At 26.8% G+C, this 17,496-nt stretch overlaps 1 protein-coding gene across 1 annotated transcript; it reads left to right on the top strand.

The window, feature by feature from the left end:
* The first annotated feature begins 296 nt into the window (after window positions 1-296).
* On the top strand, window positions 297-13,209 carry LOC107436323 (dehydrogenase/reductase SDR family member 7). Its single transcript, XM_043047034.2, has 8 exons — window positions 297-786; window positions 1,699-1,845; window positions 3,741-3,847; window positions 6,081-6,273; window positions 8,186-8,232; window positions 9,590-9,709; window positions 11,189-11,355; window positions 12,941-13,209. Exons 1-8 carry the CDS (start codon window positions 672-674, stop codon window positions 12,999-13,001), a joined length of 957 nt encoding a protein of 318 aa, XP_042902968.1. The 5' UTR covers window positions 297-671; the 3' UTR covers window positions 13,002-13,209.
* Window positions 13,210-17,496: the final 4,287 nt, after the last annotated feature.

Below are 17,496 nucleotides of genomic sequence, written 5' to 3'. Positions count from 1 at the left end.
TTTATTTCTTTTATTGAAAACAAAATTATCCGTTTGAAAACATCGCCTATCAGAATAACATGTAGCAAGCAACTGCAAACTTTTAAAACGGAACTAGAGAACATCATCCATAAAACTCTTTGATTTTAAGGGCCATTCTCTCTGCATGCGACTCACAAACTACGATCATCGTCAAAAAAGAAGGAGAATTTGATTGGTGAGTTTTCTGTGCGGAATATATTTCACCAATTAGCTTCCCATTCTTCCTTAACAGTGATCAGAGATGCGATCAGAGGCATGCGAATGATCTGATTGGTGAGTTTTTCGCGGGTAAAAGTATTTCATCAATCAGATTCTCATTCGCATGCGAGAAAATTTTACCTACCAGCAGGAATATATCTTTACTTATGTTGTGTAGGTTAAGCGAGAAATTATGATGCGTAGAAACAGAGATGTAACAAATGGAAATTTTCGTTTTTGTTGTGTTTTGGTCATTTTTCGCGACTTTTTAGCGATCTGCTGAGTCAGGTTTGGGCGGTCTGAATATGATAATCAGTAACCACTCCCTCTCAAATCCTGTTTGATTACGCATATTTCACAGTTTATTAATAAAAATATAGTTTTTTCTTCAGCCCTTAGCCTTCAAAAGTCATATTCATTTTATGTTATTGTAATACTTCGTAATTTGCAAGATGGACTTAATAACGATTTTAATTGGTATTTTCCTTCTATTTTTGACATTATTTTTTTTCTTTGCGGATGCTGATTTAACTTTATTATTCTATCATGCGTTCTACCCACCAAAAGGTAAGTTAAACATTAATTCATTCTTATTATGCATTAGCGAGAGGCTTCAGTAGTTATAATTAATTCGATTTAAACAATAGATTAATTTAACTGACAACTTTAGTGCATGTTAATTTTCAAAATATTATATATTTCTGTTTATAAACATATAATATTTATTTTTATTTCATATTATATAATATGTTATATATAATTTGTTACATATTACGTAATATGTTATATATTTCTGTTTATAATTATTAAACAAAAAAGTATGAAAAATTGTATTTTTCTCAAATGAATAGAAAAATAATGGTATAATATTTTTATTAGATAAATTTTTTAGAAGATGAGTTGCAATATCAATATTTAATTGAAGTAAATAATAAGGTACATTAATAAATATTTAAAATTTTATGAACTGTAACTATGACTTGCTAATTATTTTTATTCTGTTATTTTACAGAGATTAACTCTAAATTTATGGTGAAGAAATAATTGCAGCAATAAATGTCTCTGATTTTATCATTGTAACAATATTAATGTTGTGATTTTTTTTATTGCATTTACAAATAAGTGACTAATTTATGTATTGTTGTGTTGTTTATAATCTTTTCATATACTGGGCGACCAAATTTGTAATGGATATCAGAGCTGAAAAATTCGATCAAACCCCTAACCAAGAATTACAGTTAATCAGGCTTGAAAAAAAATAATTGCAAATTACCTACAAGAATTGAAGAATTATTAAAAATTTTTAGCTTGCCGAAATTTTTTTGTTCACTCAAAGACTTTGAGTCAAAGTATTTATTTTTAATATTATGTACTATTTATTGTTGCCTGTAAAAAATAGTTACATTATTAAATTACAATTTCTTATTTCATGTTTGTGATTTTTTTTCCTAATTTTTCACATCACACCAAATGTTTTAGATTTCAAAAAAGAAGTTGTCTGGATTACCGGAGCTTCTAGTGGCATTGGAGAATATTTAGCATATGGTTTTATTAAAAGAAATGCAAGACTTGCTTTATCTGGGGTAAATGTTGAAAGACTACAGAATGTGAAAAAACATTGCCTTGGTAAATATATAAACTTTAAATAAATCTTTTATTGATCTATAAAATTATCTAAACAGTCATTTCTTTTATTAATTCTAATATAGCAGTATAGTAATTAAAGAACTATGTGGAAGAATGTCTGAAAAAATATTTTGAAAGCACTAAAGCTTATAAATTTTCATTGCATTTTAATTTTGAAAAAGAAATTATTAATGATTTTAAAGTTAAAACCTGTTTACTTCAAACTGTTTTAAAAGGACAACATTGTTAATTTAAAGATCCCATCACACTATTGTTGTTATTGTGGAATATTATGCATCTTTCATTTTATCACAGCTTTTAAAATTTTTTACTATGAAAGTCTGCTTTTTTTATTTTGATGGTCTTATTAAAGTGGTCTAAAAAAAGTTTGTCTTATCTTTTGACTTGGCTAAAATTTATCAACCCTTCATTACACTGGCTTCCTATTATAATAATTAATGTATTGGTTTCACACCACTATGGCGACAATTGTCAGCGATTGCTCTACTAATGTCGCTAAAATCATGTGCGTAAGCAAGAAATTTGGAATTAGCAAAATAGTTAGAAAAGAAAGTTTAATTTCATTTTGCATGAAATTCCAGGCATTTTTAAAAAATGGTTGCTCTAATTTTGTTGTTTTATTCCTGGTACGGAATTCAAATGCACGGTACTCAAATGGAAAATTTTAAAAAAAATTTAAATTTCAAATTTACATGTTATGTTATGCATTCATGCACTGACAGCACTCGTGTGCTATAATATTTTGTTAGCTCTTACTTTTTTTGTTTTCCTTATTTATTTATTTGGTCTCAGCATTTTACTATCTATTTTGAATCTATTTACTAATATCACATTACTTAATTTTAATAAATACTAATCTCTAATCATTATGGGATAATGAATCTAAATATTTTCAAGGTGTTATAGATGGTAATTAATAATTTTTGATTTGTACCATAACATGAATTATATAATTATAAAGTTTGATTTTATTTCTCTAGTTTGTCTTCCATATTAAGTTCTTGGTAACTGTAAAATTAGTAAGAGTGATTCGATTTGAAGATAGAGAATTCCCTATTTTATCTAGTCTAGTGGTCACAAACAAAATCTTTCTTGAAAAAGGGTAATATTTTAGCATTTATTTCACTTGATAATGTAATGATTTTCTTTAGTATAATCAGAACAATGTAAATTTCTCTCAAAAACTAAGACAAAGAATGTGTGTTTAATATTTTTGAATTAAATAACATTTAAACTATGACACTTTTTTTTATTGAATTCAATTAAAACATGTTACCAACTTTCTTTGTGGAAAAATCAATTTTATTATATTATTGCTTATTTAACTGTATACGTGCTAACATCTATAAATGCTAATAAAATCCTTAAACTATGTTTGTTTCAAACATGTTTTGTTTGAGCAAAATCTTTTATGGAAAAAAAAAAACTATCAAAGTATTTAAATTTTTCAAATTTTTGATTTAATTTCTCTACATTTTGGTATTTAATATTATAATTTGATATTTTTTAAAAATTTATTTAAATTAATATTGTTTTCTTTTTATTGAACTGCAACTAAAACTGTTTTACATTATATTTTGCTTAACTGGATCATTCCTTAGTCATTACTTCCAAAATTAAATAGCAGATTAAAAAATGATTATATTTTTATTTATAAACAAAATTATATAGTTAATATTTGTTATAAAATTACATAGTAATAGTTGATGATTGAAAATTAGCTGCTGTTGAAATTAAGTTTTATGACCACAATTCCATTTGAAAACAGATTTACGAAGTTAACCTTCTATAATTAAAAATTTAACTGTCCTGAAAAATTAACTTCGTATTTTATTTTCCACATATCTATTCATTTGCACTTATTTACTTTTCAGAACTGTCCAAATGTGCTGAAGATGATATTTTGTTAGTGCCATTTTCAATTGATAAATTTGATGAACATGATGAATGTGTTAAAAAAGTACTGGATCATTTTGGGAAGGTTAGAGCCTAGTTATATAAAAGTTATAATTTTTTAATTAGGAAAATTATTCATGAGTGTGTGATGATAATTATTTATCCCATAATGTACTCTACAGATGCTCAAACTTTTAGGTGACACTTTTAGCTCTTTCCCAATCCGATTTTATTAATAAATCCGGTTTTATTAATTTGTTTATCTGAAGGATCCTAAATTTATAATTACTTGTTATGTTTCAATATTGTATAACGCTGAAGAAAGTAGAAAGACTTTTATGGCAGAAATAAGTAATATTCTTGCTTTGATTTATAATTATTTTGTTGGAGTTAATTAATGTTCATCTTATTAGTTTAATGTGTAAATTATTAAAGCAAAAAGAAGTAAATAAAAATATTTTCAGCAAATTAAAAATCAGCAATTGAAGAAAAAAAATTCTTTGCAACATTCGATTTAGGAATAAGAAATTGTTATTTAATTAAAAATCTGTTATAAAAAAGTATTGCAATTTTAAAGGAATTATATACTCTTTATGTATTTTTTTATTATGATTTTTTAAAACTATGTTTAATTGTTTAAATATTTTTAATTATGTTTTTTTAAATTAACATTAAAATAACAGTTGAATTGGAACATATCCAATTCAACTTACAGGACTTATTAGGTAGGAGTTATTGGAAACAGCAATTTAGTTAAAAATTGATGTTAAAAAAGTATGGTAATTTAAAAAAATTATATGCTTTTTTTTTTGTAAATATTAGCATTAAAAAAAAACTTTGGATATAGCAATAAGAAACTGTAATTTAATAAAAAAATGGTGATAAAAAGCGTGGTAGTTTTAAAAGATTTGTGTGCTTTTTTATGTAAAAATTATATGTTAGGTGATTCGAAAACCTAAAATGTTTTATTGATGCATGAAACTCAATTTTTTTTACTTAAAATAATAAGTTTGAAAAAGTTCTTGTGATTTTAAGTAACTCCTTCTTTAAATTAGATAAATTATTCAAGTATTACTTAATCTGATTTATTTTTGCAATCATTTTGTTTTTACTGTTTTTCTTTGATCATTACTAATTCTAAATCTACTAGATTTCAGTAAAGAAAAGGAAACTTGTATATTTTTTCATTATATACATGGATTAGGAATATGTTGCTCATGTACTATTTCAACTTACTTTAAAAAAAAAAATGTAAAAAAAGATGATTAAATATTTTAAAAAGAAAATTAACATATTTCTAAGAAAATTTTAATGTTATAGATATTTTATAAAATGTACAAATTATGATACACTTAAAAAATATTATAATTTCATAAAAAAATTGTTTTATAAAATTTGCAAATTATAATGTATTACATATATTTACAACAAATAGTTCCTGTAAGCCTTAGGAGAGCACCTCTTGACTATTTTAATACGAATTCTTGGTCTAATGATTTCAAACTAAAGAGATATGCCTGCATAATTTCACCACTCATTTAACTGTTTGAGTCCCAGGGGGTATTGAAAAAACACTGTCAAAGAATCCGAAACTGTGCAACCGCTCTTTCTCTAAATCGTAACAAATAGCATTTGTTGTATTTTATGTCGAGAAATATCAAGCTGCGCGACAGAGCTTGTTTAATTTTTTATTTTTAGGTCAAGAAATACCAAGCAGCGTGATAGCGCTTTGCTTATTTTACATTGCACCTCTTGTATTTGTTAGGTAACGCACCTTTTTCTCATCTCATTTTGCACATTTATTGCAGTTTGCAAAGTTATCGGACGTATTCTTGCATAAGTATTTCTCATTGTTAATGATTGTGTGTTTCAAAATGATTAGATGAAGCAATGCAAAGAGTAAATAAAAAATTTATCTAGATTTACTTTAAATTTGGTGTAACCCCAAAAAAGTAGAAAAAGGAAAATCTATGAGCATAATCACAAATCCATGTGATCATATTATTGACGACGATGACGACTAGATTGTTCCTGTAAAGTGCAAAAGACAATGCATTTCGAGTATTTCAGTGAATAGTGATAGTGCTAGCAGTGAAATTTTTTTTTATTATTTTGTAATGTATTGTTGCATTGTTATAGTATTATTCTACCTATTGTGAAATCTACTATTTACATTAAAAGGAGCTGTGTGATGCACTTGCTTTTAGTAAATCTGAGCGTGCGACTTCAACAATTGGCAACGTACCGTCAGTTGTCCACAATGTTTGAAATGTACTGGTTTTTTTTTGGACATTTAATTGAAATCTTAATTTTTCCAGATTGATATCTTAGTTAATAATGCTGGGATTTCTTCAAGTGCTGGTTATGCTGATATTGACATCAAAGTTGACATGAATTTGTTTAATGTCAATGTATTTGGAACTGTCAATCTCACAAGAAAGGTTCTCAAGCACTTTTTGGAGCAAAAGAAAGGACATGTAGTATACACTAGTAGTATGGCTGGTAAAATTGGTATGATAATAATTGTTTTCTATGTCTAGTAATTTATTACTTGATTTGTACTAAATATCTATAAAAATAATTTAAAGAACATTAATTTTATGTGCATATATGTTAAAATTTTTACAAGCAGTATTGTAGATTTTTTTAAATAAGTGAAGTTTAAAATGTTTCGTTTTCAAAATGTTAATTTTATATTTCAGTAGTGAAGTACATGGACACCCGGTGGCTCAGTGGTAGTGCTTTGCTCTGTCGTGCCACAGTACCTTGGTTTGATCCATGGGCCGGGCATGGTTGACTTCATCCCTTCAGTTTGTCGATAAAATTAATACCAAGCATGCTTGGGAACTAAACACTGGGGGTTCCACGTTGGGCTGACCACTCAACCGAAACATCTGCTCTTGCACGTTGGAGCTCAAAGGTCAAGAAAACTGAGATGGGCACAGTAAGCTTTGACCCTCTATGGGCTGTCACACCACTGAGTTTAGTTTAGTAAAGTACACGGGCAAAAAGATTTGTTAAAAAATTAGAAATGATTTTTTTTCTGGGTATTCTGGCTGCATATTAGTTCCCAAATTTTTAATTTTATGTTTCAGTAATTACAAGTACATGTGTAAAAGAATAAGTTGAAAAAATTATAAATCATTAAATTTTTTTTAAAAGGAAAGTGTTTTTAAATTTATTAATTTTTTTTGCTCTACATATTCAGGCTTTGTCAATTCTAATACAGATAGTTATAATAATATTGTAGTAAATTAGTTATAATAATATTGTAGTAATAATTTCAAACATGCTTTTAAAACCATTTATGTGTCAAAATGTTTTCAAAGCAAAAATGTCTATAATATTTAGCAACAAAAAATTACAGTAAAATTCTTGACACCAAATTATTCTCGTTGAACAAAGCAACTTAAATAACTTGTAAGTAGTTTCTATTTAATTTGAAATTTTTTTTGTTTTTTTGTAATACTTTATTATAAAATGAATGAAACTAAATAATACTTTATTATATATTGAATGAAACTAAAGCCTTAAACTTAGTTTTAGCGTTTCAAAATCTTAAAATGCAATTTAAAAAAAACTAAGTTCAATGGGAAGCACATGAAATGTGTACATGAATTAGTTGAATTATATCTGAAAGCAGGAAAATGATGCTTTGAGAAAATTTAATTAGAAGTTTATGATAGCTTTTTTTTTCTTGCATCAATGTGAAGAAATGTTTTTTTTTTCACTTAAATTTTTATAATAAAGTTTTCATTTGTAGTAATTATCTAATTTTGTAAAAATAGGACAGTGTGTTTTTTAAAAATTTTGCACTTGTTTCCCCTTGTATGCTCTTTAGTTAAATATTTCTTATATTAAAATATTTCAGCTTCAAATATTAAACAAAAGTGCAAGTTTTATTATTGGAGGATTTTAATCAATAATCATTTATTAAGAAGCAATATAAATAAAGTTATTGTTATTCATGTAATAGAAAATATTTTATATCAGTTTATAAAAATAAAACATCGATTGGAAATTTTTGTTTAAAGTTTAAAATCTTGATAAATTTTTTTTTATTACTTTCTTTACTGTTTTATGTATTAAGCTTAGCAGTGTAAGCTCTAACAAGTGTAAAAAACAAACAAACTTATGAATAAGCCTTGATAAGTGATATGTATTTTTATTTATTTTAAATAAATTCATTCTTTCGTTTAAAAACTAGTTCTTATTTTCAAGTATGTACAATAGTTTTTATTGATTGAAATGCTGCATCATTTATATTTCGATTATTGTTTGAAAACTATTGTACAGAACTCTTTTTGGAATTACTTAACAAAAGTGGTTTTTCATTTAAGGATTTAAATTTTATTCTTTTATTATTATTATTTTTATTTAAATTGAAAAACATTGCCATTAAAATTGATACTTTGCTTAATAGGGACACCATTTACTTCTACATACAATGGATCAAAACATGCAGTGCATGTAAGTTTATTTTTATTATTAAAAGACATTTTTCTTTGTTTATTTTTTATAATATTATTTAGGTGAAGTAAATTTTGCCAAGTTTACAGCAATTTTTCTTTAAATAAATAAACTAGTTTGGTAGACACATCAGTGATGTGAGTGTCATTGTTCCTGATAAAAATTAATGTAACATATAATGATGCAGTAATACCAATTTAAATTAATGAATTGCTAAAATAATTTTGAATTTGCTATCCTCTTAATCCTTCTCTACATATTGGTATAAACCTTAGTTAAATTGAATTCATCACTGATTTGAAGGCAATATCTGATAATTAGGTCATTAGGATCACCACCTACCTTATGTTGCATTTTATACTTGTAAAATCCTTCTTTAATCCCCAAAATTGTTTGAATAAACACAAACTCTTAATTTTATTGTATCTTGTATGCTCTTTAGTTNTTGGGGGCCTCCCAGTCTCAATTTTCTAACCGTCAGAAAGGATGTTCTGGCTTTATGATCTCTCAATAGAGAGTATTCTTATTTCATCCCTTTAAGGGATTTCTTAGTTTTTTTTATGAAGAAATGGCCATTTTCTAATTTACAAATTATGCTTAATAAAATCTAAATTTACATTCAACGATTTGTACATTATTTCCTGGAAACTCAATGGTTCAATTCATTCATTAATGGCCTAAATGAACATTCATATATACCACTATCAACTATACGGCTAATGACGGAGAAGCAAAGTCTTCCCTCACACATATAATGATGCAGTAATACAAATTTAAATTAATGAATTGCTAAAATAATTTTGAATTTGCTATCCTCTTAATCCTTCTCTACATATTGGTATAAACCTTAGTTAAATTGAATTCATCACTGATTTGAAGGCAATATCTGATAATTAGGTCATTAGGATCACCACCTACCTTATGTTGCATTTTATACTTGTAAAATCCTTCTTTAATCCCCAAAATTGTTTGAATAAACACAAACTCTTAATTTTATTGTATGTGGAATATAAATGCACAAAATTGAATAACTATTTTGATGCAAGACAATTCAATGTAAAAAAGGGAGTAAAATAAAACCTATTCTTTTTCTTATGCTTTTTATTTATTTTTTCATGATTAATTATTTTTATTTTCAAAAAAAGCAGTAATAACCAAAAACAATGGTAAAATGATAATTTTCACTGCTTTTTCTAGATCTTGATTTAAATAGTTTTATTATTTAATAGCTTTTTTTTCGAATAAAATTTGACTTTTTTGACTGATAATGAATTTATATTTGTGTTATTTATTGTTCTTTTTTTGCAAATGTGATTGAAATCTGAAATAAATTCAAAACAATTTTATAAATTTTTAGGGATATTTTGAATCTTTAAGGACAGAAGTACATGAGGACAACATAGATGTCACTTTAGCTTGTCCCGGTCCTGTGTTTTCACGTCTGGCTGAGAGACGTGTTACTGAAGAAGTGGGAAAGGTAAGAAATGTTTCATTTTGTGAAAAAATTGTTAAATTTTTTTATAACTTTCAAATCATGTATGTAGGGGGTGTGAAAAATAGCTTTAAATCAAACTTACGAAACAAAAAAAATCATACATTCAAGCATTAACTTTACAACTAAAGAAATTTTTCTCAAGAAACATAGAAAGTTGGCAACTGTGCTATTAGTTTCAAATTAAAGCAATAAAGAAGACAATGTAAATAAAAATATGACCACCGAAACCGACGTCTTCAGGGGGTACCGGCCTCGGAAGCCATAAAACAAAACCTTTTCTATTGAGAGAGATAGGACAAATGCCAAAATTAACTCTCTCAGTACCCCGAAGGTTTTGTAGAAGTTCAAGAAAAATTACCTGGAATACATAAAACCAAATTAGAAAAGAAAGTAATCTTTTCTTTGACTATTCTTTTTTTCATTCTGTGCATTTTAATAGAGGGCGCTGTTTTCTTTTGTTTTAGAGTTTCCTTTACATTTAGTTTGTTTGTGAAATCACTGTTTGACCGGTTTAATGTGAGTTTTTAATTTCTCAAGATTTTGTTGAAATTTCTTTTCTGATTTGGTTTTATGTATTTCATGTATTTTTTCTTGGACTTCTACAAAACCTTCGGGGTACTGAGAGAGTTAATTTTGGCATATGTCCTCTCTCTCAATAGAAAAGGTTTTGTTTTAGGGCTTCTGAGGTCGGTACCCCCTGAAGACGTCGGATTTGGTGGTCATATTTTTATTTCCATTGTTTTCTTTATTGCTTTAATTATTCTTTCTTTTGAAAATTCTACTGCTTTTGGGCGCATTTCTTTCAAAGATAGTTTTGTTAATATCGAATTTAATATTTTGAATTCTTTTACTAATTAGTAGCAAAGTCATTTTTAGCCTTCCTCTTTTTCTTTCGCCCTGTAGTGTTCTAATTCTAAACTTGTTTTACTTTAAACTTTTCGGATGTATGGAGAACATGAATAATCTTTTTCCATTTCTTAATTTTAGGTTAAGTTGGTTTCTACTTTGCAGTTTTAAGAATTTCTTTGTTATTTATTATATTGAACCTCTTTACACTCAAGATCCTCCATCAAAAGTTTTTGATGTTATGTTATTTGACATTATTTTTATTGCAGTGCCATGTTTCTAATCCATAAAGGACAGATTTTACATTGCCATGGAAAATTGTAATTTTTTTGAAATTCTATTGTTTTTATATTTTAATAATTCATTTAAAATTGAAAATATATTTTGTTTAATCAATTTGGTATACCTTCATTAGTTCCTCCCCTATTGTTGATAATACTTCAAGATCTAATATCAAACTAATATCACAGTGCTAAAAAATGTTTTGAATTATCTCTCTGAACTGATACTTAGTAAAAATGTATGTTTTCTTTTTGTTATTTGTTGATTTTACTCATATTCACAAAAATAAATTTTGAATTGATTCAGATTGTGATTGAGCGTTATTTTTTCTAGGTACATCATGAGGTGCGAAAGCCTACCGACAAAAAAATGGACACAGAGCGCTGCAGTGAGCTTATGCTTACAGCAATTGCAAACAAAGTGGATGAATGCTGGATAACCTACCAACCTTTTTTAGCATTCCTCTACATTGCACAATATATGCCATCCTTTTACAGAAAGTAGGTTGATTTATACATGATATTTAGAACTTACTTTGCTATTTTATGTTATAAAATATTAGAAATAGTTTTTTTTGTAGAATAAATTAAATTTAGTTAAAACGCTTTGTAAGATATAGCAAAACAAACATTTTTAAGTATGATTTTTCTGAGTTTTCTACAATAAATCACAGTAGTTAAGTTCTTCTGATTTTTTTGTGTGTCATAATTTGTCTCATAAATTTCAAAGACAATATTTGATTGAAAATGTGCCAAGCTGAATTTTCTAATATTTATGAGATTGTTATCTCCTTAAAATCATTAATCAAAGAATAATTATTTCATTTTTTGGTACAATTCAGTCAAAAGAACTTAATCTGCTGTTTTTCCAAATAGGCTAATTAGGGAGAATTTTTCTCTCTTATGAAACTGTTTTCTTACCTAATAACATGGGGGAAGCTAGTTTTTTTTATGCAGAGAAAAATACAACTCAAAACAGTTTATTCATCCCGAGGTATTCTTATTCTGAAAGAACACTAAAAAGTGTTGAATGTTTGTAGATTTAAAGATTGTCATCTCTCCATATGAAACATACTTGAAGAATTATTTTTAAAAATATTATCTTGCTAATAAATTTCTGTATTTTTTAAACTTTTTTATCTGAAGGCAGACTAGTGCTTTTACTAATTCTTGTAAATTCATTTGATCAACATCCTTGTAGAAATTTGAATATCTTTTTGTATAAAAAGTTGTTTTTAAAAGGCTATACTATAGAAAAGGCTATTGTATAAGTTTAGTTTCTGCCAAATGTCTGTTTTATCTTTTTTAGAGGCAACTAATTCTTTTTTTTCCTTCAGATTTTTCAGTATCAATTTGGTTGTCAAATGTACTTTTTTTTTAAATAAAAAATTTGTTTAAAAAGATGAATTATAGTAAAAATAATAGGATAAAAATGTTTTTATGTAGCTTTAGTAATTAATTTTTGTGTTTCCTTTTGTCAAATCTTAGAATCGAAATTTTGTTCACATTTTGACTAGATAGAGTGCTTAAACTTTTACTGGATCTCTTTGATGAATCAAGTTTTAATCATTACATGATCTCTTTTAGTAGAGTTTATCACAAAATAATTTGTCGTCTCTAAACTTCCAGCTTTTCTCTGTTAATCAAACAGGCACAAAATTGAAATAAAGAAATTGATAAAATAAAAAACTAATTTAAATTTTACCTTTTTCAAGTAAGCTAAATTGTAGAAAATATTTTTTCACACCTAAAATGAAACACGTGGGGCTCAACACTTTATTGACAAACTTCAATTACCCCTTATAATTCTCCCATGTTTCAGATTAGAAAGGTGTCCTACATTTTTCTTTCAAATTGAGACAAGAATCAATTTTTTTCCTTCTTATTCTACTTTAAAAATACAGTTTTTTAAGCATATTTTATTTTTGTAATTAGATTTCTTATTTTTTGAATGATATGTATCATTAAAGCTATTTTGATGTAAAATAAATAATTTAATATTAACAAATTTTATTATACAAAAATGATGAATTTTTCAGTTTTATTGTTCCTTTATTCTCATTCCTCTTATTATTTTTTATTTTAGTATCGTAGTGAAAAAGGTAATGACTAAAGAACGAGCTAAGAAAGCTCTTCAAGGTCGTTAATCTTTGCATCTGACTGTTGAGCTTACTTAAAGGGAACATTTTAATTCATTTTTGGACATCAATTTATTTTTATACATTTGAAATCGATTACTTAATTTCCCATCCACCAAGAATATACCTGTGAAATCTTGTTGTTTTTATGTGATATTACTTATTCACACGAATAAAATGTTATTATTTTTGAATAAAAAAAAATTTTATGTTAAAATTTCTTAGTTATTTTTGTCTATATTTAAGATAATTGTTTTTGACTCAGTATTTATTAATTTTTAACTTTAAAAACGTGCATCGAAAAAGAGAGTGAATCAAGATATTTATTGTATTTTCCCATAAACTATTTTAATTTTCTTTATAATTGTTTTATTTTAGGAATTTTGGTTAGAGATATAGTTTTATTAATTGTCAAAAAAGCTGATCGAAGGTTAATTTTAAAATTTTCAATAATCCTGTTAAAGTTTTTAACTAGTTTTTAATTTTTTTCTGTTATGGAGGCTCTCTATTAGTCGTATTAATTTTTCTTGAGTCATCAAATTTTCATCTTAGCAGTAGAAAATCAACTGCATTTTTTAAAAAAAAAAATACACTGACCAGTATGCTCATCTTTAGCAAATATAATGAATTTGAAGTTTGATCCAGGCAGGGGCGTACGCAAGGGGGGGGGGTTTAGGGGTTTAAACATCCCCCTTGAGCCCAGACAAAGTGAATTTACAAAATAATACAAACAGAAACAAAAATTTCAGTAGAAATTATGCTGGCTTATTATTTTTTAAGACTATATATTTTTATTTGCCTTATGCCTACTTTTTTTTCTCACGGTATTTCTCAGAATACTGAAAAGACATTTACTATAATAGGGTTGTACTTTTGAAATCAAATTCACGTGATACTGTTACGGGTGAGCCCTGATCGCTATTTCCTTTCTGTCCTGCCAGTCGCGGTAGTTTTCGAGACTGGCTGGTATTCGCGAGGTCTGGAATCCTAGACGTTCTGTCGTCTTTGAGACAATTCGAGAATTTTGTAGACGCGGTAAAAAAATTTATATGAAAGGGGGAACGGAGTACAGTGGAGTTAGTTAGTCAGACTGAGAGTTATCTCTGCTGCTTGTCTTTTGGAGCCTGTTTCTAAATCGGTTTTGTTTTGGAGACACTGTGCTCGTTGAAGTTATTCATTCCAGCTCGAAACTTTGAGATCGTAGCTTAGCGGATATTTCTGCGCCAATATATATGTATATATTTTTGCTGTTCTTGGATCTTTAGGATGTCAAAACGNATGTTGTCGAAATAAAAAGTCAAAATTGTCTAGCTGTCTAAATTAGAGAAATAATAGTGCTTTATTACATACTCGAATTTCTTTTAGTAATTTCTGAAAATTATGAGCCCCCCCCCCCTTGAAAAAATTCTGCGTACGCCACTGGATCCAGGCACATATTTTTGAGAGGTGTATTATATGATATTCATAATAATTACTGTTAATTTTATGCTCAAATTTATGTATAAGTAATAAAAGAATTTATGTTTTTGTCCTGTAATGAGAAATGTTAATTTAGGAAAAAATTAACATATAGCCAGCAAATAAGTCAATCTTTAACAAAATAAAATTATTTGAAGTGCAGTTTTGGATAAATTTTTACCGGAAAGTGAAAACTTAGAAACAAACATAAGTAAAGCATAATTTAATAAAATTAACAGGTTTTACTTCCTGCTTGCTTTTGCTTGACAACCCCCAAAACTTCTTTTCCAGTTCACTACAGATCAATTAACGATTTGAACTCTTTCTGATCGGTCTAGTTTTAGGCCTCAGATTTTGCACTTTAATATCTTTTATAATCTATATTAATTGTATTTGAAGCTATGCCTTCTGCTTGCAGTCTTTTACTAATATCTGAATTACCTGCTTATTTTTTTTACATCACTTCGCAATCTATGATGGAGTAGAAATTAGCCGCAAAAGATCAAGATATTGAAGTGGATTGATATTTGTTCAGGAAAAGTGTGACTTGACAATTTAATTGCTCCAAGATTCCTCTGAAACGTAAATATATTTAAGATGTTATTCATCTTCAATTCTGCTAAATATCATAATTCTACTGATGATGGTTTTCACTAAACTAATAATAACGCTCAGAATTTTTTTTATACTTAGTAATAAGATAACTCAAAAATAACGTTTTCTTGTTTATTTTAGATTTTATTTCTCTCCTCCTGAGCATTAACTCTCCGCAATAGTTGGAATTATTCATTGAAATTGTTTTTTGAAATAAAAGCTTTTGAGGAAGAAATTCTAAAAATAATCAAAAGGGGAAATTGAATAGTTTTTAATTAAAGCTTTTTCTGATTATATTTTTGTTGTAATCATTTTCAACTATTATATATTAACTTTAATTATTTCTTTGCTTTTACAGTTATCTTAATTTATAAAAAAAACATTAACTAAACATTTTAAATAATCTGATCTCAAAAATGCATGTACATAACGTTGAATTTTCCTAAAATATCTATGAATAAGTAATTATTAAGTTCATGTATGACCGTTAAATACAAACTAGAAATTCAAAAACTAATGAATTCCTATATACTTAACATATTTAAGATGCATTTATCTTCAATTCATCTTTTCTGAAATTACTAATTATTTAACCTGATTATTAATTTATATGGTAATCAAAATTAAAAGGTTAGTTTGATATTTCCCTCTTTTTTTTGAATTAAAAATGATCAATAACAGTGGTAGTGGTAAATTGTTTATTGGATGAGAGAAACAAGAAAAATTTCCACATTTCTCGTAATTTTTTTTTAAAAATAACAAGTAAAAATGTTACAGAAGTTTTTAATTTTCACTGTATTTTGTTTAAAATTCTCTAAAATATTGCGATCGAAATGGGCTATAGGTGATGCATAGCAGAACTCTTTAACAGAACCAATAGTGTGTGGATAGTCATAGGAGTTGCAAGACCGCTAGTTTCTGTCTTCAACTGACTATGTATGGAATTCAAAAGCGCATGAAATGTAATGCTTAAATTAACGACAGTGGAAATTTAAAAATAGATTTTTGACGATTCGTGAATGCTGCGACCTATAGGGGGCATTGTTATTTGAGACAAATGACTGCTAGCAGAATAACATCAGTTGCACTAGAAATTTCTTCAGTGTAGCATGGTAACGTTCCATCGCTATTGTGACTTATTAAATTTAAAAAAGAAAAATATTTGGTATTCTTTCTTATGCAAGCGGAAACAAAATGGAATCTCTTTTTTTTAAAGAGAAGGTACATCCCAAACACATTGGAAAAATATGTATCTTATCTTCGTATTACAGTTAAAACCTAATACCTGTGAAATCGCTCTACTAAATTAAATGATCTAATATGAAAGGTCTATTTAAACTTAATATTCCATACTTTTCTGAATCAAAGAACTTCAAACATTACAAAAAATATACACAGACTCAACATGTTACGTCATTTAATTTTGCAAAAAAAAATTCGAAAAATTAAAATTTTTTTTCGAAAAATTTAAAGTTTCAATACGAAATAATTATTTATAAAATAAAAACGTAAAATAAAGAATGCTTACAAAAAAAAAACTATCCTAAAATAACTTATTTTGAAATAAAAAATTTTCCTAGTTTTTTTGGTCTTAAAGTTCTTAATCAGACGTAGAAAATCATTCTGTAGAGAACTATCATCAAATTAAAAAAAAATTATTTACAAGTAAATTTTTTACTATCAAAATCTTAACACTTACCTGTTTAATCGGGAGAATTCCAAAGTAAAATGTTCTTAGTTTGAAAATTTGGTTCTAAAATAATGTGTGCATAGATTATCCCTTCATTACTTTAAGATGAAATGCAGTATAAAAAATTTTGTAACTGTAAGATCTCACTATCAATTTCAATATGTAACAAATGCGTTCATGAAATCGAAAGTTATCGGTTGCAAGTTTGTTGATAAAATGAAGGAGAAAATTATTGAGAAATTGTTCTTCAAATGTTATACGCGTTCTGTTTTCAAATGATTTACCAAAGTTTAAGGTCGTTTTTTTAAATTTTTTCTGCCTTTTCCTTATTGAAATTTTGCTTCTTATTTGCTGCTGAAAAAAAAGCGTCCTGCTCTACCTATGATTCTGATAGAACTAAATGAAAATTTAATAAATAGAAGCCTGAAAATATCTTTCCCGCTAGAGGGCGTATTCAAGCATTGTGAACCTAAATGTAAAAAATATCGAGAAATAATTCACTTCAATAATGTAATGAGCATTGAGAATGCTCTTACAAACTGACGAAGAAAATGAGACTTCACCAAAAACCAAACTAATTAGAGAAATAAAAATAAAATTTTTTTCGTGCGAACAAAAACGTGATTGGCAAGTTTTTCGTGGGTAAATAATTTCGACCAATCTGGTTCAATTATCAAATGTGATATTTTCACATGTGAAAAATTGCTGTCAGTAAGAATAGTCCTTACTGTTTAGGTTTAAGCGTAAAAAAGTGGTATTTTA

This window comes from Parasteatoda tepidariorum, chromosome 8 (genome assembly GCF_043381705.1).
Source record: "Parasteatoda tepidariorum isolate YZ-2023 chromosome 8, CAS_Ptep_4.0, whole genome shotgun sequence".
NCBI lineage: Eukaryota > Metazoa > Arthropoda > Arachnida > Araneae > Theridiidae > Parasteatoda > Parasteatoda tepidariorum.
The sequence above is the reverse complement of the archived record's forward strand: the minus strand, read 5'-3'. Positions and strand labels throughout refer to the sequence as shown.

Bases quoted from the DNA above. Each gene is read 5' to 3' on its own strand.
- LOC107436323 (XM_043047034.2), top strand. From the start codon at position 672: ATGGACTTAATAACGATTTTAATTGGTATTTTCCTTCTATTTTTGACA. The intron at 9,710-11,188 runs GTAAGAAATGTT...TATTTTTTCTAG, and splicing joins TTACTGAAGAAGTGGGAAAG to GTACATCATGAGGTGCGAAA. The intron at 11,356-12,940 runs GTAGGTTGATTT...TTTTTATTTTAG, and splicing joins ATGCCATCCTTTTACAGAAA to TATCGTAGTGAAAAAGGTAA.